The sequence below is a fragment of the Colias philodice genome, chromosome 30 (genome assembly GCF_061535455.1).
Source record: "Colias philodice isolate Cphi_HAF_F1 chromosome 30, ilColPhil1 Martin Lab GWU primary, whole genome shotgun sequence".
NCBI lineage: Eukaryota > Metazoa > Arthropoda > Insecta > Lepidoptera > Pieridae > Colias > Colias philodice.
The window spans coordinates 1,776,031-1,803,945 of NC_143115.1; the positions used below are offsets into that span (position 1 = coordinate 1,776,031).

The following is a 27,915-nucleotide window of genomic DNA, read 5'->3' on the forward strand; positions in this document are numbered from 1 at the left end:
TTTACTGTATTAGTGATATCTTCCACTCTTGACTTTGACTGAGAAGAATTAGGGTTTATAACTTCTTTCAGAAATATTACCTTTCATTTCTGGGCATGACGTAATATCTACGTCAGCATCAAATTCTATCTAAATCCATTCAGGAGTCCGCGTTATTGAGTACCATTTCATTTTTTCAGAGTAACAATATTTTTTGTTATTTTAAAGATTATTTATAACCTGTATTATTTTGTAATAAAGTAAACATTACGAAATAATAATAATTATTAATAATGTCTAAGTAGTTGTTAAAAAGAAGATTATTTGTTTATAAGCAAGAAAATAAAACCAATAAATCAACAATTAAATATATGTATAAGAATATTATAACTGTATGACGACTCCATACATGTTTGTCCCGAGTCGGCCAGCGGCAGCGCGGCGAGTTTGCAAGAATGACTTCGCGCACACCCGCGTTCGCGATAGCGAGCTATTAGACTCCGCCCGCCAAGCAGTAGATTTTTTTTTGTGTATCGTCTTAAGGGACCTGTACGCACGTACACTCGCACCTGCACCTAACTTCCGAACCGCCATTAAGTTCGAATCGAACTGTAGGTACTTGTCTGTAAAGAAACATGGATCAGTAACACAGATTTATATTTATTTATGCATCTGCCGCTAAATCGTTTTTATTATCTTCACCTGTATGTTTGTATGAAACCGATTCCTAGACTAGGTTTGACCCACTATAGACGGCATGATTTATGCTACAGCATGTCCGTGAATCATGCTTTGGCTATCAAGGAATGGTGACAATACAATAATTTCATGAGTTCAAGCTTATTTTTTTAAACTATATCAATCATGAATAATAATACTGAAGGTCATTATTTCAGTACATTAGGTGTAAATCGCAAAATACAGCAAATAATCGCGTATTTCCAACAAAACTATGAATAATATTTTATCAGCTAATCGCGCTGTTTATTTATCAACAGAAACGTGACTTTACGATCGTCTGATTTCCGCTCTAATGAGCTTAATATTTGATAAACGGTCAAACGACACCTGTTCATATAAAGGAGTCACACCTGAACGATTAGGGTTGGCAGGAAGGTGGTATTTCGATTCAGGAGGTTACAGCAATCGGCGAAATATTGACGTGCGTTTGTTTCCATACATGGGAGTGGTCGTCGGAAAGAGAGAAAAGACCGGAGTACCGAGTAGTAGAGTATTACCTTGCTATTCGCAAGTACGCAGTTTCGTTAATTGATACGAATGATAGAGATAAATAAGGAAGCACTATGAATAAACGAAATTATTGATATTGTAATATTGTTACTTTTGCACCAAAATAAACAGAAACAATACATACAATAAGACAAATACTTTATAACTTACGCAAAAAAGGCGGCCTTTAAATCGAGAATTATAAAATCATGTTTTACTTGTTTAAAAATACATTTTAAAAGTTACTTTACCACCACTCACCAGCAAGCAAGCTTATAGGTACTTAATACTTATCATATTTCTACTGCATAGTCGTTTGTGGTATTCGTTTTATATCGTGGTTTTGTAAAGATTACTGTGTAATAATCAACTACATAAAATGATGTTCTCAGTCTGATAAACATTGATGTCACGATAGTCAGAAAATTTTGGCTACCTAACTGTCTGAGTAACGCAGGTCATACATTAAAAACTGGACTAAAGAGAAATAAATTATAAAACCCCGTAAAAGTAAAATAGTAAATATAGTTTACTAGTGGTCCGCCCCGGCTTCGCCCGTGGTACCTACATGTTTAAACTATCCTATCTCTCAAGTTGGATCAAACTGCACATGGTGTGCGAATTTTATTATAATCGGTTAAGTGGTTTAGGAGTCCATTAAGGACAAACATTGTGACACGAGATTTATATATATTAAGATAAGATAAGATAAAAAATATAAACACGTTTTTATAAAATGAACTCATAAAATTACTATATTTTCACCGATCCTTGATAAATGTATAAAATTTGAATTCAATAAGGGGCCGTAATATGACCTCTTATTCCCAGTAAGTTTACGCCGTGAATTGAACTGACTGGCAAATTCATATAATACCACTAGCTTTCCGCCCGCGGCTTCGCCCGCGTTTTCAGAGAAAACCCCGCATAGTTCCCTTTCCCGTGGGATTTCCGGGATAAAACCTATCCTATCTCTCAAGTTGGATCGAACTGCACATGGTGTGCGAATTTTATTATAATCGGTTAAGTGGTTTAGGAGTCCATTGAGGACAAACATTGTGACACGAGATTTATATATATAATACCATAATTAACCACGGCTGGTTCTTGCAATCATAATATGAATTTGCCATTCAGTTCAATTCACGGCGTAATCTGTCTGGAAATAAGAGGTCATAATACAGCCCCATTTCAAAATCAAGTCTAATGGAATCGGTTACATACAAACATACAGGTGAAGTTAATAAAATTATAGTCGAGCCAATTTAATAGGCAACATTTTATGTCTATCGAATAGCGACGTCAGTTCTTTAAGGTGATGAATTAATTTTTCTAACATTTACGGCCCTTTTTAAACCTTCGTAATTTTTATATTATTAAAGTTGTCGTGATGAAAATTCTTGACAAGAAAGTTCAATAGTAACACAATACGTCTACCGTTTTAGAAACATGATTCCATGATATTTTCTCGATAGAAAAAAAATACAAAGTTCTCATTGTTATTTTTTTATAATCTCTGGCATCTTCAAAATAACAAACGTAAAGTTACGACTTTTTGGATATTAACTATAAAATATACAACCTATACGTCTACCGATTTAGAATTTTGAAATATGCGATGGTTTTGAAATAAACAAGAAATACTTGAAATTAGCGCGTGACCAGCCAATATAGCGAGAGCCGCCCTGTACCTTCCTACCCCGATCGCTGCACGAGTCATTCCCGCTACGGCCGTCACACGGGGAACTTGTGTCGCTCGCGCAATCGTAAAAAAGGGTGACAACACGATAAGACAAAATGAGACAAATGGGGACAATAAAGAAAATAAGAAGAAGAAACATAAAGGTTGGAGGAAAAAGAATGCTTACAATTGGAACAAATTAATGAAGTAAGTTGGTTTTATTTTAAAGATGATAATTGTATTATAGACGATGTTTGATATTATGTACCCCTGTTTTAAGTACATAACGAATGTGTAAGATATTTTCATTTATAGCATAGATAATCTTTTCAGAAATCCGGAATCCAGAAGGAAAATAAACCCACTGATTGTTCACAATGTGAACCCACTCCTTCGTAAGTACCTTTATTCAGTCAAAAATGTATGTTATCAACGTTCTACTGGTTTTATCGCATGATTCCATTTTTAGCAAAAAGCAACAAAGTGCAAAGAAATAAAAAATCATGGTGAACTTAGTGGAAGTATGGCGGACATAATATGGAACAGGAGCTCATTGGAGTAGTATTATATTTAAAAAAAATACGAAATAATTTCAAGAATTACATTTCTTAGAAGGTGGTAGATAAGTATGTTGTATAAAGAATTTGATGTTGATATTTATTTCATTTATACTTACTACACCTGTGCGGGAAATTGCTTAGTAATAAAACAGGTTTATATTCATATTTACATAGTAATGTGAGTTTTCATTTCGAAAAATTTTGTGTAAGTATATTAAATTGAGTTCCTGGGTGATCTGGAAACACAATTGGGCCCGGAAGATGGCGCTGCAGTCACTCCTCCTAATGACATGAACCGATTTGGATGAATATTTGTGTGCACATTTCATTTTTGTGGGATGATTGGTTGATTCGCTTTCACATTAGCTAATATTATGTATTTTTGTTGTTAGAAAGTAAACTTAATTTAATGTTTATAATACATTATTATTGGTATAAATAAGCCAGTGTTCGTCTCACATTGCTGTACCTACCTACCTACCCTACCAGGGCCTAACTTTGTTCTGGCTATTTTATTTTGATTATTTGTAATGAATAATTACAATTATAATAGAGTGCAAAAAATAAATACATGCGTCAATATATTTTGTGTTTTTTTTTAAAAAATTTTTTTAATTAAAAAAATATCATTCCGACCGCGGATTTGCCCGCGTGGAATTAGGTTATATCGTGAATCCTGTTTTATCCCACAGAAGTGTTCAGTTCGGATAAAAAGTATCCTATGTGTAAATCCAGGCAATTAGCTATATTTTATCAAAATTGGTAATGTAGTCTTGACGTGATTAAGTAACAACTAACAAAAAAATATACAAATTAACATCCAAAGTTTCGCATCAGTTTTACTGTATTAGTGATATCTTCCACTCTTGACTTTGACTGAGAAGAATTAGGGTTTATAACTTCTTTCAGAAATAGTACCTTTCATTTCTGGGCATGATGTAATATCTACGTCAGCATCAAATTCTATCTAAATCAATTCAGTAGTCCGCGTTATTGAGTACCATTTCATTTTTTCAGAGTAACAATATATTTTGTTATTTTAAAGATTATTTATAACCTGTATTATTTTGTAATAAAGTAAACATTACGAAATAATAATAATTATTAATAATGTCTAAGTAGTTGTTGGAAAGAAGATTATTTGTTTATAAGCAAGAAAATAAAACCAATAAATCAACAATTGAATAAATGTATAACAATATTATAACTGTATGACGACTCCATACATGTTTGTCCCGAGTCGGCCAGCGGCAGCGCGGCGAGTTTGCAAGAATGACTTCGCGCACACCGGCGTTCGCGATAGCGAGCTATTAGACTCCGCCCGCCAAGCAGTGGATTTTTTTTTGTGTATCGTCTTAAGAACCCGGCGGAGGCCGCTCGCAACTGCAATTCGAAGCGAAGTCAAAATACGCTCGTGTAAGAAATAACAAGGGAGGCCGGTTTAAATATTAGTTTGAATGTAATAAAAATGTACTGCGATTCTACACAGCTACCTAATTGATTAACAAATCGCAGCTAGTCAACGACTATTAGCAAAGTGAAGGTAGTTGGGTCGAACGTCGTATAAACAACGTCCGAGCCCCTAGGCACGATCCGTACGATTGCGCCACGAGTCAAAGGAAAGCGGCAATTTATAGTATTCGACAGCTAAGCATGTTCTGACAGGTGACAGTGGCAGCTATATTGACAACTATTCATCCACAAAAATATTAAATCAAATGTTACGTCTAACACGGCCATACTGACAATCGTACGTCCTCGTACGCCTTTTCTCGTATTACAACACTACGGTAGTTCATCTCGGAATTACACAACCATCCTGCCTCGGCCACACTGACCTGACAGAACAATAACCACGTCCACATGACATAGCCACTCCGTTCGCGTATCTTGGTATATCTACGCTCGTTCGACTAGTGAAATACATCACTACGATACGCCAGCGACTAGATAATACCTCAACGCCAGAGTTCAACTAGCGATTTAGATCACTACACACAATTCCTTCGATGAACTACATTCCCGTTACAATAATCCACCTAACAAACTTTTACTTCACACAACGCACGAAAAAACACAAACGCCAGTATGCCGTTACAAAACTACGTAAACTCAAAACAATTAAAAAGTGTAGGCTTGAATTCTATCCCGCTTCTGATATAAGAAAAAAAGATGCGAAGTTAGTTAAATATTAGTTTGAATGTAATAAGAATGTACTGCGATTCTACACAGCTACCTAATTGATTAACAAATCGCAGCTAGTCAACGACTATTAGCAAAGTGAAGGTAGTTGGGTCGAACGTCGTATAAACAACGTCCGAGCCCCTAGGCACGATCCGTACGATTGCGCCACGAGTCAAAGGAAAGCGGCAATTTATAGTATTCGACAGCTAAGCATGTTCTGACAGGTGACAGTGGCAGCTATATTGACAACTATTCATCCACAAAAATATTAAATCAAATGTTACGTCTAACACTCGAATATTGTTGTCTCTGTTGCACAATTCCCGCCGGCCCCACGCTTGAATGCGACAGCACGACGACCGATGAAAATTTGTGATTAATTTGAATGTGTGCCGTAATACCAAAAATGATGAATGAAAACTCGATGCATTTCCAATTTTTTTTGTATATTGTGTAACTTAACAATATAAGCCATGTTTCGAATTACATTATATTAAGAATATTGCCGTTTTTAATACAGAATTGATGAGTAGAAAACATATCATTTATACTTTAAAAATGTGAGAAATACAAATTGTTTACAATTCGTTGTATTTGAGTATTTTGCAATAAAAATCATTTGGGAGCCTAGATAAATACTGTCTTATTCCGAATAACAGCACAATAAAGTGGAAATATGCTCAAACTGAAAATGATTTTGGTATTACGTTTGTATGGAAAAATTGTCGTCCGCCGGCCCCTTAAATCAGAAATTGTTTATTATGTTTAGAATGGTTTATCAGTAAAATCAAATCTTAAAATTAATTGTATCGGTCATTATTATTATAATTATGTAAACGTAATTGAAAATAATTTGGAAAATCCAAAAGTGCACGCCTCATAATTTTTTTTTAATAAATATTTATTAATTATTATTTTTGTTTATTTAATAACAATTAAACCACAACGAATCAGACCCTGAAAAATGAAAGGGTTCTATTCCTGAGCATACTCAAGCGTAAGAGAAAAAAAAAGACTCGATTAGTAAAGTATTTCGGTCGCTATCGTGTTAACAAGAAAAAGGATCCGCACATACAGACACACGGACGTCCAAGACAGAACTTTTTTAAACTGTTTTTTAACTAGTTTAAATAACAAAAATTACATCAAAAATATCATGAACGTTAAAAATAGTGTTTTTTCTTAATATGTGTGTGTATGTATTATCTTACAAGTGCAATGTATGATACATAAAGACATTTTAAGTTTGAAAAATCAGATGTTTTGCGCGAAGTGACAGTAGTACCCACCTCAACGCTTCGCTTATGAGGCGTGCAAAAGTTAAGCAAATGTGCAGTTCTAACAAAACGAAACATCATGTTATTCTATGTCGTCGTTACTAGGTTACGTTGTTGAATTTAGTTGAACTGTCAAATGTTGCCTATTAAAATGGCTCTAGAGTGCGTTTCACGATGGTTTCACGAAAGAGTTCCCTCAGAGATTTCCCCTGCCGTTATGTTGGCTTACCTGACTGTCAAAAACGAAAATATTTTTTTTTAATCAAAAATGACAGAGAAAATATTCTCCTTTCTAGGCAGCCGACCCCGTAAGATACGGGATAAGGCTAGGAAGAAAGGAGAATATTTTCTCTGTCATTTTTGATAAAAAAAAATATTTTCGTTTTTGACAGTCAGGTATGCCAACATAACGGCAGGGGAACTCTTTCGTGAAACGCACTCTACTATAATCTAGCTAGACATTCTGGTGCAGATATATTTATCTTTATTTTCTTATTTTATCATAACTATATGACGTAATACACGTATTTCCTTTTTCTTTATGGTGCTTTTATCCGAATGATAAGATTGTAGTAAAATGGAAACAACTTTCACGTATTTTTGTGAATCATGTATTGTAGTGATTATTTTTCCGACACAAATATCGACCAATAGAATTGCACCATTCGACGTCACGTGGTACAACCTACATGGTATTATACTGATAATTTTTTGAAAATTTTCTCTGGTAGTTGACGTCAAACTGACAGGTTGAATTCAATTGTGAAATTATTGGCCGACATTTGGGACGGAAAAATAATCCCCCGAATACCACACGAGCTTCAAAAAGCTCTTGTGGTATTATAAGTGAGTAATGACCTAAATAATCATTTTTAACACAAAAACTAAACCGCCTTCAGATTAAAAGTAAAATACGAATTTGAAATGGAAGGAAGTAAAGGCACCAGTTTCCAAATAAAATAAAAAAAGAGCGTGTGTACCGAGCATACGTGTTAGAAGTGAAACTTCTTTGGCTAGATTTTGGAATCGTTGCTTTACTCCATGACGTGACGGTATTGCCATGACGCGACCTTGAAATTTCACTCTCAACGTGCCTAAAGAAATTTCACTTCAAAAATATCCTTCATAGAAGATGATTCGAAAGTTCCGGTAACAATCGAATTGAGATCCTCCTCTTTTTTTAATCGGTTGAAAAAACACGAAAAATAGAGACAATTTGTAATAAATAAATATAAATAAATAATGGACCTTCAGAAACTCAACATTACCTTGAAAATGAATGTCAAAGTTCATATCTTTTTCACGTGATATTTTCCAAAACTGATAAGCGAAGTACACACCATATACGTTATCTAATAGTGCAATATTTTAGCGGGCTTTGACTGATAGAGATAATCCGTAATACGAGGAAAATTATTGTTATCATATTACTTCATTATTCGTTATGAGAAATTGGATAAAATAGATACAGTACGATGATTATCCGAATCAGTCCCATAAAAAAAAATTTGATTTTTTTTGTTGTTACAAGTTGGACCTTTCTGGAGTACAAATATATTTCAACTGTATGGCTGAAAGCAACAACAGCAAAAATAGGAAAGGTTTTATCCCGGAAATCCCACGGAAATGGGAACTATGCGGGTTTTCTTGACCACGCGGACAAAGCAGCGGGCGGAAAGCTAGTTGTTAACACGAGCAATAATATTTCTCTAATTACATTTTTTGCTTGTCTTACCAATAACAATTTTAAAATAACAATTCTTCAACCATAATTTTGTTTGTTTTTAAATATAACTTACCTTCACGGAAGATGATTTTATGGTCAATGGAAGATACAGGAAATCAGTTGTGTTATATGAGATATAAAATCTTAAGCTACATCTACAGATATGCCTACTAAAGAAGTTGACATTAAAGTTGTAAACGTTTTAGATAAGATGAGTGATCTCAGTGAGTCGAAAATTACGGTCATAAACTGTATTAGTAGGATTAATTGCTGAGGAATCTGTGTCTAGTTGTATTTGTTTTATTTTATTGTAATTTTGATTGTAATTTGTAAGATGTAAATGCTATGTGAAGAACAAAGCATAAAATAAAATGTAATAAATATTTGATAGCAACTTATTTATATTTTAAGAGCCAACAAAACGAGTGAGATAATTCAAAATTTGGTTTTCCTATTATCTATTGCTGTCGCGCTATGCCTCAAGCCTCCCCCGTAGAGCTCGAGCGCGACAGGGACAACTGCAGCTCGGGCGAAAATTCAAAATACCTAGGAAAATTACACAAATTCGACGTTCCGTAGTCCTCTGTTTCCTCCTCCAATACTTGACCGATTTAATAACTTTTTTCATAATTTAGTAGAGAACAGTATAGGCTATGTTCCTACGTTTTGCTTTTTTATATAATGTTCAAAAATTAGTTTTATGGAAGACGGAAAATCACGGAAAATCTGTCCTATTTCTTTCGTTTTGAAAGATTCATACCTTTTTTTTAATAATTAGGATATGACAAAAAGGAAAACGTAGGAACGTGGCTAAGTTGCCATAGATTAATTTGAAAAAAAAAATTGCTCTAGTGGCACAATCCAGGGAGGAAACGTTTGTATGGAAAAACGGTTCTTTTGCTCTTAAGAAGTAGTTCGAATCGTTTGCTGTTCATTTAAAAAGTTATTAAAGTGAACACAATTTAAATGCCATTTCATTATCATTAATTGAAATGTTAGTACTAGGGCATGCACCCGGGTTTACCCGGTTCCGAAAAACCCGGGTAAACCCGGGTTTTTTGATGATCTTGAGAACCGGGTCTGAATAGTATGAAACCCGGTTCTCCCGGTTCCGACCAAAATATTAAAATATAATGTATTATTTATATTTTGCTGCATTATTTTAACAAATTTATTGTATCTGGCAACGTAAGACTCACGTGCATCGCGAATTTTCGTGCCACGCCTCAAACGTGGCTCCGATTGGTTGTCTAACCTTAGATGCTATAAGTTTCCTACGGTTATATTACCAAAAAAAAAATTAGGCTTCGAAAATGACAAAAATTAGGCTACAGATATATTTTTATTAGATTTCTCGTGAATTTGAAAAGCTGTTAATTTTACTGATTCATATTTAATGATCCAGTCATGTTTTTGTTTTTGGTATCAAGCTGAAATTTATATCGAATACTCAAGTCTTCGGTCCCTTTTATGTGAAAAAGTCGAACTCACAAGCCAACGCATCAAAAGATACAGCCGTAAATGCTGAAAATTTTCGAAAATTTCGACATTCGCAGGGGACTCAAAACCTACAGCTGGGTACTTTTCATGTTTTTATGTGATATTATGATAACAAGAGCGCCGAGACAACCGTCAAAACGCTAAGGAATAGAATACGCTATCGATACAAATTGACATAAGCGTATGATGTTTTGCCTAAGGATTCGGTCACACTACCAACGACGACGACGACCACGAACAAAATTTTCATCCAGTCGAAATTAAATAAATTGTGCAAAACACAATTAAAAAAATTTTTTTCGAGATCAATGGATAAAAAAATAGATTTTTCGTAGAAACGGTAGCTCCTAGAAAAAAATGTATTTAACCTTTTTTATAGATAATTTTATGAATGTACAATTTTGGTTCCAGGTGATTGTGTGATAAACTTACCGCCTCGGCGAAAATCGCAAAAAAAACTATTTTTTTATTAATTGACCTCGAATTAATTTTTTTCCGAGTACCGTAATGACGGGAGATTTAAATATTTTATTTTATTCGACATATCGATAGCTTCCGCCCGCGACTCCGTCCGCGCGGATGTCGGTCTTGGCGTGGGTGGTTTATTTCTCCATTTTGAGTAACTCTGACAATGACATCTTATAAATATCTATTGGACCCAAATACGGCTTGGCCTATAATAATACGCAACGTGTGTTCGCGGTTCTAGAGAACAACGTCTATGTAAGCGTCTATGGATAAAACTGAAAAATTAAGATTAATTTTTTTTCTACGTATTTTTCCAGGATAAAAAGTATCCTATTTTACGCCCAGGATAATAAGGTATAATTATACCAAGTTTCATCGAAATCGAACCGTTAGTTTTCACGTGATGTCTTCACATACAGACAGACAGACAGACAAAAATTTTTTAAATCACATATTTGGGTTTGGTATCGATCCAGTAACACTCCCTGCTATTTATTTTTTCAATATTTTCAATGTACAGAATTGACCCTTCTACAGATTTATTATATGTATAGATAAATTTTGGCAAGATTTGAATTTTGGTCGTGGTCGTCATCGTCGTTGGTAGTGTGACCGAACCGTTACCAAAATATCATGAGCTTAATGCTTATGTCAATAATTAGCGTTAGCAATTTCTATTCCTCGGCGATACTGACGTTTGACTAAGGGCCAAGGTACTTTTATAAGACTGATAAATAAAGAGAAGTATTGAAATTTTGTTTCTTTATTAATTTAATAAAATAAGACACAAGCCGCGTAAAATAAAGGCCTATCAGGTACTTTTACAGTTACTTTTGTTTAATTTCGTATTTTTTCCGAAGTATTATAAAAGAACCGGGTAACCCGGTTCTACCCGGTTCTGAGCTCGATTTGGAACCGGGTTTCAAAAACTTGGAACCGGATCCGGTTCTGCATGCCCTAGTTAGTACATAAGTATTTGTGCAACATTTTAACTCAAAATTATGTTTAAAATCCTATTCCTACTAATATTATAAATGCGAAAGTTTGTGAGGATGGATGTATGTGTATGTATGTTTGTTACTCTTTCACGCAAATACTACTGAACCGATTACAATGAAATCAGCACACATAGGTATAGACGGTAACTTGATTTAACATATAGGATAGGTTTTATCCCGAAAATCCCGAGGGAATGTGAACTATGCGGGTTTTTTTCTGAAAACGCGGGAGAAGCCGCGGGCTGAAAGCTAGTATGTTCATAATATGGAGAATATTTTTTGAAGATTTGCTTCCATTTAGCCAATGTGTACAAAGTGACTTAAAAAAGTAACAAACGAGTTTCTTACCGGGTCATCTCAAAATTTCTATCCCTAAACTGCAGTCTCACTAAAAAAAATGACATTTTTTTTCCAGAAAAATACCCCGAAATCAAGAAGCTATACGGCTACGACCCGAACTTCAAATGGGTGGTGACAGCGATGGTGCTCGCTCAGTTCATCATGATGCCATTGGTCCAGCACATGAGCTGGCCCGTGTTGGTGATAGTGGCGTACTGCTTTGGTGGTGTTATCAACCATTCTCTTATGTTAGGTGAGTTTCAGAAGTCATAATATTAGGGATGACCTACTGTCCATGAGTTGGCCCATGCTTGTGATAGTCGCCCACTGCTTGGTGGTGTTATCAACCATTCTCTTATCAACTATCTCTATGTTGGGTGAGTTAAAGAAGAAGAAATCTTTAAACATTAGCTGGTAAGACCATAGTGGTCTTACCACAAAACAATTTAAACACAGTCTAACTTTAAACAACGGATCTGTCGCTTTAATAGTTGTCTATGTGAAATACGACAAAACCAGATTAAAGAGAACCCGCGCTTAAGGGGATTACTATGGTCAAAACCGGAAAACACCTTATACATATTGAATTTTGTTGAGGAAACTGTTGGTACGATTGTCTTAAAAAAAATATATGTGATACTCAAGGATATAATTAACAAAGTGTATTGTTTACTTTTCATTTTAGAACGGCCTAAACATAAAAAAAAATACATAGAAATCAACCCCTTTTTGAACATAAAACGCATTTTGTTAGGAAAACGGCTACATATTTATACATGAAATTTATACCAAAAAATATGTTATGATATTTGTAACAATTTGTATTGATTGTTTTTTCAATTTTCATTATTATCGTTAAATTATCAAGAAAAAACTCGAATTTATAATAAAACCCACATAAAACCTCACCTCTATTGCATATTTTCGACGAAATTTGACGGTGTCAGTTCGACTCGGACGGGGGACTGTACGTGCGGTTTTTTTTGCAAAATAACGCTAAAATTCACCGAATTGAATGTTTTGTTAAATTAAACCAGATTGTAATAGGTATTTACATGAGCAGTTCATGAAATGAAAGTTAAAAATAGGTATGTAAAGATATAAAAATCTGTTTGTAAATTAGTTTTGTTTTTGAAAGGCGTCATTGAATAATATCCAGTGTTGATAATTTTTGACAGTAAAATATTATCAGAAAACACATACCTATAAAACAGTAACCAGACTTTCCCTGTGCCTTGAATATTTTTTAAAAAAGATTAATTGCTGTTCTATCGTATATTTTAAGGGTCCAAATCAATCCAAAGCCGGGAGATACTGACACAAAATTTTGGGTCATTTGTAACCGGATGGCGGTTCTACAGTGGTCTTAGTACGCAATGACAAAAAGAAAAATCATGGTCAGAACAGTGGTACCGGCATACTAGTCGCGTGGGCGTTAGTCGAACTCGTCGGATAAATTACGGAAGGCAAACGATTTGTAACACAAAAATTTTAGGATTTACCGATAGCCCATAAAAAAGAAGTAGGCGGTAGTGTCATGCCATGCTTTTCCGGTGTAATTTACAGCCCACAATACCGACGTGAATGCGTTGATTTAAAAAAAAATTCAACCATTTGTACCAGGATAATTTTTGCACAGGTAATCATCGTCCAGTAGCCATGTACGAAAATCGCCATGCCATACTTTTCAGACAGTTCCAAATGGTCGCCATACCGCCGAAAATCAGTAATTTTTTTTTATATTGTATAAAATCATTTAATTTTATATTATTGTATAAAATCGTAGGAAAGTCAAAACTGACATAAACGTATAGCAACATTTTTAGCCGACGCCATTATAGGACGAAATTCTCAATTCAACTGAATTTTTTGTTGGTTCCGTTACCTCCGCACTTTTAACTGGGTGAACCGATGATTTCTTCTACACTAATATTATAAAGAGGAAAACTTTGTTTGTTTGTTTGTTTGATTGTAATGAATAGGCTCATAAACTACTGGACCGATTTTAAAAATTCCGTTCACCATTCAAAAGCTACATTATCCACGAGTAATATAGGATAGGTTTTATCCCGGAAATTCCACGGGAACGGGAACTATGCGAGTTTTTATAGATACCGACACAACTAACACTGTATTCTTTGTACGGAAGGTATGACCCATATCAGTCATAGTCATAGGCTCTGGTAACTTCAGTCGCAGAAAAATCACTCATTTTGTAATGTGTTCAAAGATAAACAGTAGAAAAAAAAACTCAGTTTAAAACACGTTATAATATTTTTGATTTGAAGCTGCTATATAGTCGATAAATAGGCACCAAACTCTTAAAGGGGTATAATATTTTAATGTTTAAAAATCGAAACACATTTTATTTCTCGTCATCATTTCAAAGACGTAAGGGATTTAAAAAATTAACCCCGAACTAACTACAAAATACATAACAAGTCGAAAAAAACGTGATTTCTTGTCCGTTCCCCTATTTTTTTCGGTGTGTGTAGGTTGCATGCATATATTCCTACTAGGTATGAAGAGATATACAGAGAACGCTAAATACATTTGCCTGGTCACCATTACCATTCGATACACCATGACATGGTAGAGGCCGTTCTATAGAATTACGTCAAATAATGTACTCCATCTTTTATATCTCTGTAGGTGAGATGTTCTCCACCCTAGCCATCATCAGGTCTCCAGAATATAGTAGAGTCAGTGTTGAATAAAACTAATTTCTAAATCGGTGTTTTCTTAACTGTTCCCCACTCTAGAACTTATAATTACTTGCTTAGTCATTTTAAGGTCTCCAGAATGGGTCATGTAGTAGAGACTTTGCTTATAACGGTTAATGTTGAAAGATGAGTCTTCCTACATTACATTTACAACATACATAGTACACAATATTTACTATTTATAAATGTAATATGTTACTGCCTCTCAGAGAAAACATAAATTAGGTAGAAACCACTAACACTGAGTAACACATTACGATACAATACGATACAGTATACAATTCCATAATCTTTGGTCACTTTTACTTCAACAACGATGTATATTTATAGAGGGCGGTTAAAAAAACAAATTCAAATGTAGTGACAGAATCATTAAGGTCGTTGAACCGTGTAATTGCCTTAAAGTTAAACCCTGTCTAAAGTTTTTTGTAGTAAGACAGTAGGTATATAAATGTACAGGACATGAGTTGGCTCATGTTGGTGATAGTTGCATACTGTTTTGGTGGTGTTAACAACCATTAATAATAATAATAAACACTTTATTGCACACCCAAAGCAAAATCAAACAAAAATAATACACAAACAATGAAGCGGTACAGATAGGAGGCCTTATCGCTAAGAAGCGATATCTTCCAGGCAACCATTCTCTTATTTTGGGTAAGTTTCCCCTCAAACTAAACCGGTAAAAGGATTTGGTACTTGATAGCTAATTATTTTAATCATTTCCCTTCGTTGTGACGATCGATATAATAAATTCATCTAAGCACATTAAGATGGATTAAGTGATAGTGTCAAATAATAGGTGAAACCAAGGGTGAAACTTACACTTGACACTTTAAGGTTTCTAACTATCTACAAGTTAATATGCTACTCTTATATTTTGTTACTTATATTTATTTACTAGCGGTCCGCCCCAGCTTCGCCCGTGGTACATGTTTACGTTTTCTCTACATAAGAACCATCCTCGTACTTCAAGGAATATAATAAAAAAAGAATTATCGAAATCGGTTCAGCCGTTCTCGAGTTATGCGCTTACCAACACATTTTGCGATTCATTTTTATATATAAGAATCAAGAAATAGGTGGGCGTTAAACCAGTTTTGTATTTTTAAATCGATTTTATAAGTAGGTATTCAGTTTATTTAGGTTTAATTTACCGTTTATGTAATAATTAATATTACAGGATAAACTATACTTACATTCAGTTACGTTTTAAGTTTTTCAATAGTTTATTTTGCTTTTAATCAAGTCGAAAGTCGTTTGTTTAATAAATGCTACTTGTGGAAAACAGAAAGAATAGAATTCATGTTTCCTAGACAGTCTATACTTTACGAATTTGTCACAAAAACAATGATTCTAATCTAAATATTATACCGGTTTATAATCCGGTCGTGGAAATCGTGTTTTTAAACGATATAATATTATGTACTAGATTTCCGCCCGCGGCTTCGCCCGCGTTTTAAAAGAAAAACCCGCATAGTTCCCGTTCCCGTGGGATTACCGGAATAAAACCTATCATATGTGTTAATCCAAGTTACCCTCTATATGTGTGTTAAATTTCATTGTAATCGGTTCAGTAGTATTTGCGTGAAAGAGTAACAAACACACACACATCCTCACAAACTTTTGCATTTATAATATTAGTACATTAGTAGGATACTTATCGAATTTTTTAGATTATCTGTTGGCAATATAATTTTTAAACATTATCTATGGGTAATAGAAATTTTTTATATTATCTGTGCGTAATGAAAATTTTCCATGTCTGACTAATATACGCTATCTATTCACTACACACTATTATTGAAGCTGATGAGTTTGTTTGTTTGATTAAACACGCTAATCTCAGAAACCTTTGGTCCGATTTGAACAATTATTTCACTGTTGGATAGTCCATCTATCGAGGTAGGCTATAAGCTATATATCATCACGCTAAGACTATGAGCAATGCGGGTAAAACCGCGGGGTGCAGCTAGTATCCTACTTCCTACTATCCATACTAATATTATAAATGCGAAAGTAACTCTGTCTGTCTGTCTGTTACTCAATCACGCCTAAACTACTGAACCAATTTGCATGAAATTTGGTATGGAGATATTTTGATACCCGAGAAAGGACATAGGCTACCTTTTATTGCGAAATATGTACCACGGGCGAAGCCGGGGCGGACCTCTAGTAATTTATAAATGCGATAGTTTGTGAGGATGGATGTTTAATGTTACTCTTTCGCGCAAATACTACTGAACCGATAACAATGAAATTTGGTATGTAGGCATCTGAAGACACAGACAGACATAGTCTATTTTTATCCCGGTAATCCCACAGGAACGGGAACTACAGGTTTTTCTTTAATAACTCAGGCCCCGGAACCACAGACACAATAGAAAATTTATTGTGTCTGGGACCGATCGGGCCGCTTGGGGCTCAATGGGTTAAAAACGCGGGCGAAGCCGCGGGCGGAAATCTAGTGTACATGTGTAATCTAGTGTACTTAATACATCGATAAGGATACATGAATGGTACGAGAAACGCATCACGTTTTAAGGATTATCATTTTGAGTACCAAGCTGATAATATATTGAGTGTAAACAAATTGTTTTTTAAACGGTTACAGTGCATTTACATCAAACGAACAATGAGCTAGAGCAAGAGCATTCTTTCGTGATCTTTTAGTGTAAACGAAAACTCGTATTCAGTGTTGTTCAGTATTAGAACATTATAGAATCTTTCGAACGAACAACGAACGAATGCTTTGCGGATTGGCTCCTCCTAATTATTTAGAAAACATTGATATAAATTTCAATTACATATTAGTATCGATAGATAATTAATTGCTGTTATGTTTTAGATTGTAATAATTAAAGTCATATAATATTGAATTAATAAATGCTACTAAAGATAAAACATCACCTGTCTTTCTCAAAACTAAAGATATAAAATATTACTATTTTTTCCATATCATACATAATCTATATTCTATACTAATATTACAAAGCTTAAGAGTTTGTTTGTTTGTTTGAACGCGCTAATCTCGGGAACTACTGGTCCGATTTGAAAAATTCTTTCAGTGTTAGATAGCTCATTTATCGAGAAAGGCTATTATAGGCTATATATCATCCCACTACGACCAACAGGAGTGGAGCCACGGGGGTGAAACCGTGCGGAGCAGCTAGTATAATCTTTCTTCTTATATATAAAATTCTCGTGTCACAATGTTAGTCTGCATACTCCTCCGAAACGGGTGGACCGATTCTCATGAAATTTTCTGTGCATATCGGGTAAGTCTGAGAATCGGCCAACATCTATTTTTCATATGTACCACGGGCGAAGCCGGGGCGGACCGCTAGTATATATCTATAATACAAAACTATTCGGAATAAAAACGTTTAAAACGTGAATCATAGATAAGATATATTAAGTAATATAAGATTAAAATACAGTCGATTATGTTGTATTATTATCGATATCGATAATCCGCAAAACGTGTCGATACTTTTTTATTTATACACATCTTAATCTCTTTACAAAATACCTATGTCTCTTCTTTAGAAAATTACTATCTGACTATGTAGGTATATCTCGAGTCTTTCGAATTTTTCTAGAAACTATTGTTACTTATTTATATCTTCTTAATCTTAATATATATAAATCTCGTGTCACAATGTTTGTCCTCAATGGACTCCTAAACCACTTAACCGATTATAATAAAATTCGCACACCATGTGCATTTCGATCCAACTTGAGAGATAGGATAGTTTAAACATGTAGGTACCACGGGCGAAGCCGGGGCGGACCACTAGTACATATATATAAATCTCGTGTCATAATTTTTGTCCTCAATGGACTCCTAAACCACTTAACCGATTATAATAAAATTCGCACACCATTTGCAGTTGGATCCAACTTGAGAGATAGGATAGTTTCAACATGTAGGTACCACGGGCGAAGCCGGGGCGGACCGCTAGTTTATTTATAAATTACTATTTTATTTTACAGCAATCCACGAAATAGCACACAGCCTAGCGTTCGGTCACAACAGGCCGTTGCACAACAAACTGTTTGGTTTCTTCGCTAATCTACCGATCGGGATACCGATATCAATCAGCTTTAAGAAATATCACTTGGAGCATCATAGGGTGAGTAATAATTGTGTTTAATTTGTTTTGGCTCATGAAACTTTTTAATAATATGAGGAAAGTGAAGTCCCGTGTCCCCAAGTGGGGTAAGTGGCAGATGCATTATCCATACCTACATCTGTTTCACTGATCGATTTTCTTTAGGGACAAGTAGGTGATCAGCCTTTTGTGTCCTGCTAGACCGAGACATTTTTTTTTCTTTGTCTCCACCGGGAATCGAACCCAGGACCACTCGGTTCTACGCTCATGCGTCAACCGTTGTACCATAAGGAGGCGGTCACAATAATATCACAGTATTACCATATTTAGGAAATAATATTGTAATACTGTGATAATATGAGGATCTTGGGTTTAATAAGGAAGATATATAATACTACTAGTGGTCCTCCCCGGCTTCGCCCGTGGTACATATTTCGCAATAAATGGTAGCCTATGTCCTTTCTCGGGTATCAAAATATCTCCATACCAAATTTCATGCAAATTGGTTCAGTAGTTTAGGCGTGATTGAGTTACAGACAGACAGACAGAGTTACTTTCGCATTTATAATATTAGTATGGATTTGCATTATTGTGCAAATTAATATCTATGGAATTAAGAAGAGTACTTCGAAAATTATTATTCATTTCCTTCGGATCATGAAAATATACTTTTTAACGTGAAAAGCTAGTTGTGACCACTAATTAGTAGCTCTTTATTTATCAATACACTAGCGGTCCGCCCCGGCTTCCCCCGTGGTACATAATATTTACGTTTTCTCTACATAAGAACCATCCTCGTACATCAAGGAATATAATAAAAAAAGAATTATCGAAATCGGTTCAGCCGTTCTCGAGTTATGCGCTTACCAACACATTTTGCGATTCATTTTTATATATAAGAGAAGAAGATATAATAAATCTGTAGAAGGGTCAATTCTGTACATTGAAAATATAAATAGCATAATAGTGTTACTGGATCGATACCAAACCCAAATATGTGATTAAAAAAATTTTTGTCTGTCTGTCTGTCTGTATATGCTGTCATCACGGTAACCTATTAAAAACTCGAATTTCTATTACCCGAATCTTAAAACCCCGAAAACGGTTGTTAGAACTTTTAAAAGACAGGTGTAATGAATGACAAATTTTTAAAATTCCTTTTTTAATTTCCCAGATGAATCAATTTCCAGATGCACCAAAACCAGATTTTTTAAAAGTATTTTTTTGTTTCCCGTATTCTCATAATCCAGATCTCATTATACCAGATTCTCAGAATACTTTTTTTTGTTTCCCATCGTACCATTTTCCAAATAAACTATTGCCAAAATTTTCATAATCTTTTTATTTGGTTCCCATATAATCATTTAACAGATAAACTATTGCCAGATTTTCATAATCTTTTTATTTGATTTCCATACAATCGTGATTATACCTTTACTATCGACTGAAAATAAACATTGTCAGTAAGTAAATTTATTGTTTTACTTGTCCATTACAGACCGGTTTTAGTGTCAAAGTCGACTCAGTAGGTTAGGTTTGAACTACAACCCCCACGCTAGAACTGACTCGCTATTGTTTTACTTGCCTATTACAGAAAGGTTTAAGTATCAAATTCGACTCAGTAGGTTAGGTTAGGTTTGAACTGTGACCCCCCATGCACGAGCCGAGCGAGCGAAGCGAGCGTGCCGCGGCAGCGGCCGGCGAGTGCCAGAACCGACTCGCTATTGTTTTACTTGCCCATTACAGAAAGGGTTAAGTGTCAAATTCGACTCAGTAGGTTAGGTTAGGTTTGAACTGTGACCCCCTACGCACGAGCCGAGCGAGCGAAGCGAGCGTGCCGCGGCAGCGGCCGGCGAGTGCCAGAACCGACTCGCTATTGTTTTACTTGCCCATTACAGAAAGGTTAAAGTGTTAAAATCTATTCAGAAGGTTAGGTTAGGTTCGTGCGGCGTCCCCCTGGAAGGATTACGTTTTATTTATTTATTTATTTATTTATTTATTTATTACGCCAAACCAACAGTAAATACATATAAAACATTGCAAGCTTAAATCTAGAAGTATATAAATGGTAAGGATGTATCTACCAATTATAGGTAAGGACAATTCATTTAGAATATCATAAACTTACTTAAATTGTACCAACTAAATCAACATAGCGTTTCTTATGTTAATTTATTTTATGACTAACGTAACTATATTTAAAGTAATTAACAATATTTTTAGAAAAAATTGAATACGAATCAAAGCAAATATCCACCAAATTAGGCTGAGATGCACACAAAACATTAAACTCACTGCACATTCTATTTATTGGCGAGTTTTTACCAACATTGTTTCGATACAGCGGGAGATCAAAAACTCTAGATATGGGAAGCCGGGGTATTTTACTAGGCACTGTAAACCTAATTTGCTCTAATATTTGTGGACATACAATAATACCTCTAATTATTTTGTATAAAAACAAGATGTCCCTTTGTTGCCTACGATTACGAAGAGATATCATATTGAAGAACGCTAATCGGGTGTAATTAACATGAGAACAAAATTACGTTTTGCTGGATATCGTTTATTTGAATTTCAAAAATCTGGAAATTGTTTGTCTGGATATCAATTAACTGTATTTCAAAAATTTGTGTTTTAAAAATCTGGCTTTCGTGCATATGGATTACGGTCATCTGGATTTTGTGCATTTAGATTTCGTATGTCTGGAACTCATTCGTCTGGATTGTAAAACGTCGTACAAATAAAGAAATGGGCAAATGAAATTCGGAGTTGCGATTATATGGCAAACAAAACTTCGAAATTTTAAAATTCGGGGTTATGAAAAAATGTCCAAACGTTTTCTGGATTATGATATTCGGAATATTAAAATTCGAGATTAAGATAGGTAACCTGTCATCACGTGAAAACTAACTGTTCCATTTCGATGTAACTTGGTATAATTATACTTTACTAGCTGCTCCGCGCGGTTTCACCCCCGTGGCTCCACTCCTGTTGGTCGTAGCGTGATGGTATATAGCCTATAGCCTTCCTCGATAAATGAGCTATCTAACACCGAAAGAATTTTTCAAATCGGACCAGTAGTTCCCGAGATTAGCGCGTTCAAACAAACAAACAAACAAACTCTTCAGCTTTATAATATTAGTATAGATTATCCTGGGCATAAAATAGGATACTTTTTATCCTGGAATATAATTTTTATCCTTTCTCATTTATATTAGTAGGATTTGAATGCTATAAAACTAAAATATCAAATTAAAAATTAAACAAAAATGAAACATAAATTTTTTTCAGTACCAAGGCGACGAAGTGATCGACGTCGATTTACCAACGCTAGTGGAAGCGAAATTATTCTGTACGACAGGGGGAAAGTTAATATGGCTGTTCTTGCAGCCATTCTTCTATTCGCTACGGCCTCTGGTGGTCAGACCTAAACCTATGTCACCTATGGAAGCTGTTAATCTAATAATACAGTTGATGTTCGATATGGTCGTTGTTAAGCTTTTTGGTAAGTTTTTTTTTGTAATTATTAGGGTAATGTATACTGACCTGTTTTGTTTCCTTATTTCATTTACTTATATTATGAATGTTTTCTGATTTTGAAAATTGCAGATTGCAGATAAACTTGATTGAATAAAAAAATGTCTAAATCCCTACTAATATTATAAAAGCGAACTACTAATATTATAAAATCGAATTTAATACTATAAATGCGAAAGTAACTGTCTGTCGGTCTGTCTCTTCACGACGAATTCACTAAACCAATTTAGATGATTTCGTATAAAGATAGTTTGAGACCTGCAAAATGATTTAGAATAGTTTGATCCCGGAAAAAACTAAGAAATTGAAACTGAAATTTTCTTTATTTATTGAAATTATATATCTAACTAGCTTTCCGCCCGCGGCATCGCCCGCGCAATCAAAGAAAAACCCGCATAGTTCCCGTTCCCATGGGATTTCGGGATAAATCCTATCCTATGTCCTTTCTCGGGTATCAAAATATCTCCATACCAAATTTCATGAAAATTGGTTCAGTAGTTAAGGCGTGATTGAGTAACAGACAGACAGACAGAGTTACTTTCGCATTTATAATATTATAGTATGGATTATTTCTTTTTCAGGATGGAAAGTGTTGAGCTACCTGCTTATTGGATCTCTTCTCGCTATGGGCATACATCCAGTTGCTGGTGAGTTACCAAATTATATTAACAAAAATACTAACGAGTACTAATTATTATAAAATCAAAAATTGGTCCTTATGTCAACTTAATATTATTTTAATAAAATACAAGTGATCCATTGAAATGTTACATTTTTTAGGCCTGACCTTGAGTTTTTTAGAGGACGCAATTTTATTTTTTTGATGTGTAGGGGGGGTCAGTGTGAAGCTATCACCAAGTTTGTGGGGTCGCCACCCTTGTCCCACGGCCGCCATCTTGAAAATAGCGGTTGAAATGGTTTTTACGATATATCTCTGAAACTATTTATCTGATAATAAAACAATGTTAACATTATTCGTTGCAAATTAAATTCTCTACAACTTAGGTTCAGTAACTTTTTGTCGTAGAACTATAAACAAAAAAGTTATAAGCGATAATGTTCAGAAATTAGAGATGTTTATATTTTTCAATAAAACTTTTTTTTATAAGTTTACGAAGAAATTATATCAGACCATTTTTGTAGATTGTTTTTCGAGGAACAACTTTTATATACAACATTTTTTCATTACGTCAATAGCTAAGGTTTTACAGCGCTCAGAAGTGAGTACTATTTTTCAGTAGTAACTATACATAATAAATTGGCTATTGGCTCTTTTCCCAGACTCCACAACAATGGAAGCACACTGCAGAACATTTCAGCCCTGCTTTTCGACGTAAAAAAAACGCACTTCCAGACTCTACCTCCTGGGTTGTGGGGAAAAGATTCAATAATTAATTATTAATAATATTGTAAAATTAATTATTAAAAATATTATTATAACAAAAATAAAATAATTACTGGTGACAAATTATTATTAGTACACACATAATATATCGTATTCTGTATAGTAAAGAGTACTTAAAATAGTACTCACTTCGGATGGCTGTAAAACCTTAGCTATTTACTTAATGAAAAAATGTTGTAAATAAAAGTTGCTCTACGAAAAACAATCTACAAAAATGGTCTGATATAATTTCTTCGTAAACTTATAAAAAAAAGTTTTATTGAAAAATATAAACATCTCTAATTTCTGAACATTATCGCTTATAACTTTTTTGTTTATAGTTCTACGACAAAAAGTTACTGAACCTAAGTTGTAGAGAATTTAATTCGCAACGAATAATGTTAACATTGTTTTATTATCAGATAAATAGTTTCAGAGATATATCGTAAAAACCATTTCAACCGCTATTTTCAAGATGGCGGCCGTGGGACAAGGGTGGCGACCCCACAAACTTGGTGATAGCTTCACACTGACCCCCCCTACACATCAAAAAAAAAATTGCGTCCTCTAAAAAATGCGACCCCAAATGTAACTTTTCAATGGACCAAAGAGAAATTACTTGAAAATATCTTAAAATGATCACTATCACTACATAGTATAAAACAAAGTCGCTTTTTCTGTCCATATGACCCTTTGTATGCTTAAATCGGATTTTGATGCGGTTTTTTTTAATAGATAGTGATTCAAGAGGAAGGTTTTAGTATATAATTTATTAGGTTTTAGACAAAGCGGGTGAAGCCGCGGGCGGTAAGCTAGTTTAATATAAAAAAAATTGGTCCTTATGTCAACTTAATATTATTTTATGGTAGTACATACATAATTAAATACAAGAGTAATTACTTGAAAATATCTTAAAATTATTATTATGAATAAATAGTAAACTTCAGGCTTACAGCCACATTTCTATAAATCAGGGAAATCACACCCAACCTTTGCCAACCTTGTTAACATTTTTAATAAGATTTTTTTTATAATCAACGAATATTATTTCCTAATTTTATCAAAATTTCATTAAAATGTTAAATTTCTATACTGACAATGGTCTATATTCTGATAGTCTAAGATCCCACCGCAGGATCAGTGCGTTCATCGGTTTTTTGCTGAAAACCGAATTTTTATGTATATTTATAATTAGGAGAATATATATCGACTAGGTTGCCAGTCAAAATTTGGCCGCAAGCATGTTTAATTAAAATTTTTCCAATCGATTTTTGGGAAAAAAATTCGTTCACTTGTTTTTTGAATAAAATGTAGTCTACATCACGTCAAATGATATAGATTCATTCAGATTTTATATCATTTGACGTGATGTAGACTACATTTTATTCAAAAAACAAGTGAACGAATTTTTTTCCCAAAAATCGATTAGAAAATTTTTAATTAAACATGCTTGCGGCCAAATTTTGACTGGCAACCTAGTCGATATATATTCTCCTAATTATAAATATACATAAAAATTCGATTTTCAGCAAAAAACCGATGAACGCACTGATCCTGCAGCCGGATCTCGTACTGTGATATTTATAATAAAATAACATCACCGAATTTTTATTTTTATTTCCTAAATATCAATTTCCTAATTCCTAATTCCTAAATAGAAATTTTTATTTCCTTAATATCAATTTTTTACGTTATTATTTTATTATTTATTTCAGGTCACTTTATCTCCGAGCACTATATGTTCAGAAAAGGCTTCGAGACATATTCGTACTATGGTCCTCTAAATTGGATCACATTCAATGTTGGATATCATAATGAGCATCATGATTTTCCGGCAGTGCCTGGTAGTAGGTTGCCTGAGGTAAGTTAATACTGGGTTTTAAGAGCTTTAGGGCCGATTTTTCAATCCTTGGATAAAACTTATTCGTCGAATAATGTATAAAACTATCATTTTAAAAACGTATTCTAATTGCCCGTATTTGACAGTTTACGTGACATTTTAATATTATCGTGTAATACTTTATTGGACGGATAAGTTTTATCCAAGCATTGAAAAATCGGCCCTTAAATATATAGAAAAAACAATATATTCACTTCTTTGTCAACATACATAATATCGCTACATAGTATAAAACAAAGTCGCTTTCTCTGTCCCTATGTATGCTTAAATCTTTAAAACTACGCTGCGGATTTTGATCTGTTTTTTTTTAATAGATAGAGTGATTCAAGAGGAAGGATTTAGTATATAACTTATTAGGTTTTAAACAAAGGCGGGCGGAAAGCTAGTATCATATAAATTGTGTTAAATGTAAAATGACATGTTATAAGTTAGGAGTAATAAAAGAAAAGCTTGCTCTTAAAAATATTTTTTTCTTTAAATTATTTTACCATGCCTTGTACTAACTGTCTTACCACAAAACACTTTAGAAAGGGTTTTACTTTAAGCGCGGGTTCTCTCTAATCTGGTTTTATCGTATATCACATAGACAACTATTAAAGTGACAGATCCCTGGTTTAAAGTTAGACTGTGTTTAAATTGTTTTGTGGTAAGACCATAGACCTCGATCTTTTGATTATTCTAGGTGCTTTAAATTCTTTATACTAAATATTAATCTAAATATAAAATAAATAATCTCTTACAGGTAAGGAGAATTGCACCAGAATTCTACGACACACTACCACACCACGATAGTTGGTCTGCCGTACTATGGGACTTCGTCATGGACCCAGACATTGGCCCATACGCCAGGATAAAGCGTAAGCACCACGGTCTGGATAGCTAGAACGTTAATAAATATAAATTTCCCAATAAAATCATTAATTTTTTACCGTAATTTCTCGATTTTACGACTTTCATAAGTTATGTATAGTATCGGTCCCAATACATACCCTTGTGGCACCCCGGATACAAAATAGAAGCATTTATTATGGAAATAAATCGCGGTTTAGACGGTAGATTAATTTTGAATGGTAATAATCGAGTTTTGTTTACAAATTGTTTGTGGCATTATTATTGTATGAGAAATATATTTTTTAAATACATGTATAATATGAAGTCTGGTTTTTGTATACTATATATTTAAATGAACACGGTAATAAATAATAATCGATAGATAATTATAAATGATTTAGTTACGTTTTATTATTGCGCATAATTTTAATTTACAAGAGCGTGTGTGCCGAGCACACGTGTCAGAAGTGAAACTTCTTTGGCAAGATTCAAAGAGCAAAATCGTCACCCTCCATGACGTGACGGTATTGCCATGACGCGACCTTGAAATTTTACTCTTAACGCGCCTATAGAAGTTTCACTTCAAAATATGGTGTTATTTTTACAGTACAATATATTATGGTACCTTGAAACTGTGGAATACCAAAAAAATCAATGTTATAATACTGTCTGTTCGTTGTTTAATTTGTGGAAAAAAATGGATTTTATTTAAATTTTTAATCGATGTTTGGTGTATTTTATTACAAAAAGTATTGTTGAGTCATTTTTATTATTTGTCACAATTTATTGCACGCCTCATAAGCGAAGCGTTGAGGTGGGTACTACTGTCACTTCGCGCAAAACATCTGATTTTTCAAACTTAAAATGTCTTTATGTATCATACATTGCACTTGTAAGATAATACATACACACACATATTAAGAAAAAACACTATTTTTAACGTTCATGATATTTTTGATGTCATTTTTGTTATTTAAACTAGTTAAAAAACAGTTTAAAAAAGTTCTGTCTTGGACGTCCGTGTGTCTGTATGTGCGGATCCTTTTTCTTGTTAACACGATAGCGACCGAAATACTTTACTAATCGAGTCTTTTTTTTCTCTTACGCTTGAGTATGCTCAGGAATAGAACCCTTTCATTTTTCAGGGTCTGATTCGTTGTGGTTTAATTGTTATTAAATAAACAAAAATAATAATTAATAAATATTTATTAAAAAAAAATTATGAGGCGTGCACTTTTGGATTTTCCAAATTATTTTATCTTTACTCTCGTATTCTTTTTTTTTCACAAAAATTATACCTATGACCGTATCCATGTTTAAATATTTTTCATAGATAGAATCTCTCATCCTAAATAAAATATGTACCTATCATATATTTAACTGATTTTGTCAATAATGCTTTCTTGGGAATGAATTAATAAATTCAGAAATTTTGTTATTGTCAATATATTTAGATTCTTGTGAATGTCATGTTACTTTT

General features: G+C 33.9%; 1 protein-coding gene and 1 long non-coding RNA gene across 2 annotated transcripts in view; both read left to right on the top strand.

Moving 5' to 3' along the window:
• Window positions 1-27,220, top strand: part of ifc (delta4-sphingolipid-FADS-like protein ifc) — a 33,225-nt gene extending 6,005 nt beyond the window's left edge. Inside the window, exons 2-7 of the mRNA XM_089713473.1 lie at window positions 12,019-12,195; window positions 18,662-18,801; window positions 22,075-22,288; window positions 22,902-22,967; window positions 25,420-25,565; window positions 26,347-27,220. Coding sequence (XP_089569599.1) covers window positions 12,019-12,195; window positions 18,662-18,801; window positions 22,075-22,288; window positions 22,902-22,967; window positions 25,420-25,565; window positions 26,347-26,487 — 884 coding nt within the window. The 3' untranslated portion in view covers window positions 26,488-27,220. The remainder of the gene's footprint in view (window positions 1-12,018; window positions 12,196-18,661; window positions 18,802-22,074; window positions 22,289-22,901; window positions 22,968-25,419; window positions 25,566-26,346) is intronic.
• LOC149475394 (uncharacterized) lies at window positions 2,920-4,026 on the top strand. Its single transcript, XR_016318074.1, has 3 exons — window positions 2,920-3,097; window positions 3,224-3,285; window positions 3,360-4,026. It is a non-coding gene; the product is annotated as an uncharacterized LOC149475394 (long non-coding RNA).
• Window positions 27,221-27,915: the final 695 nt, after the last annotated feature.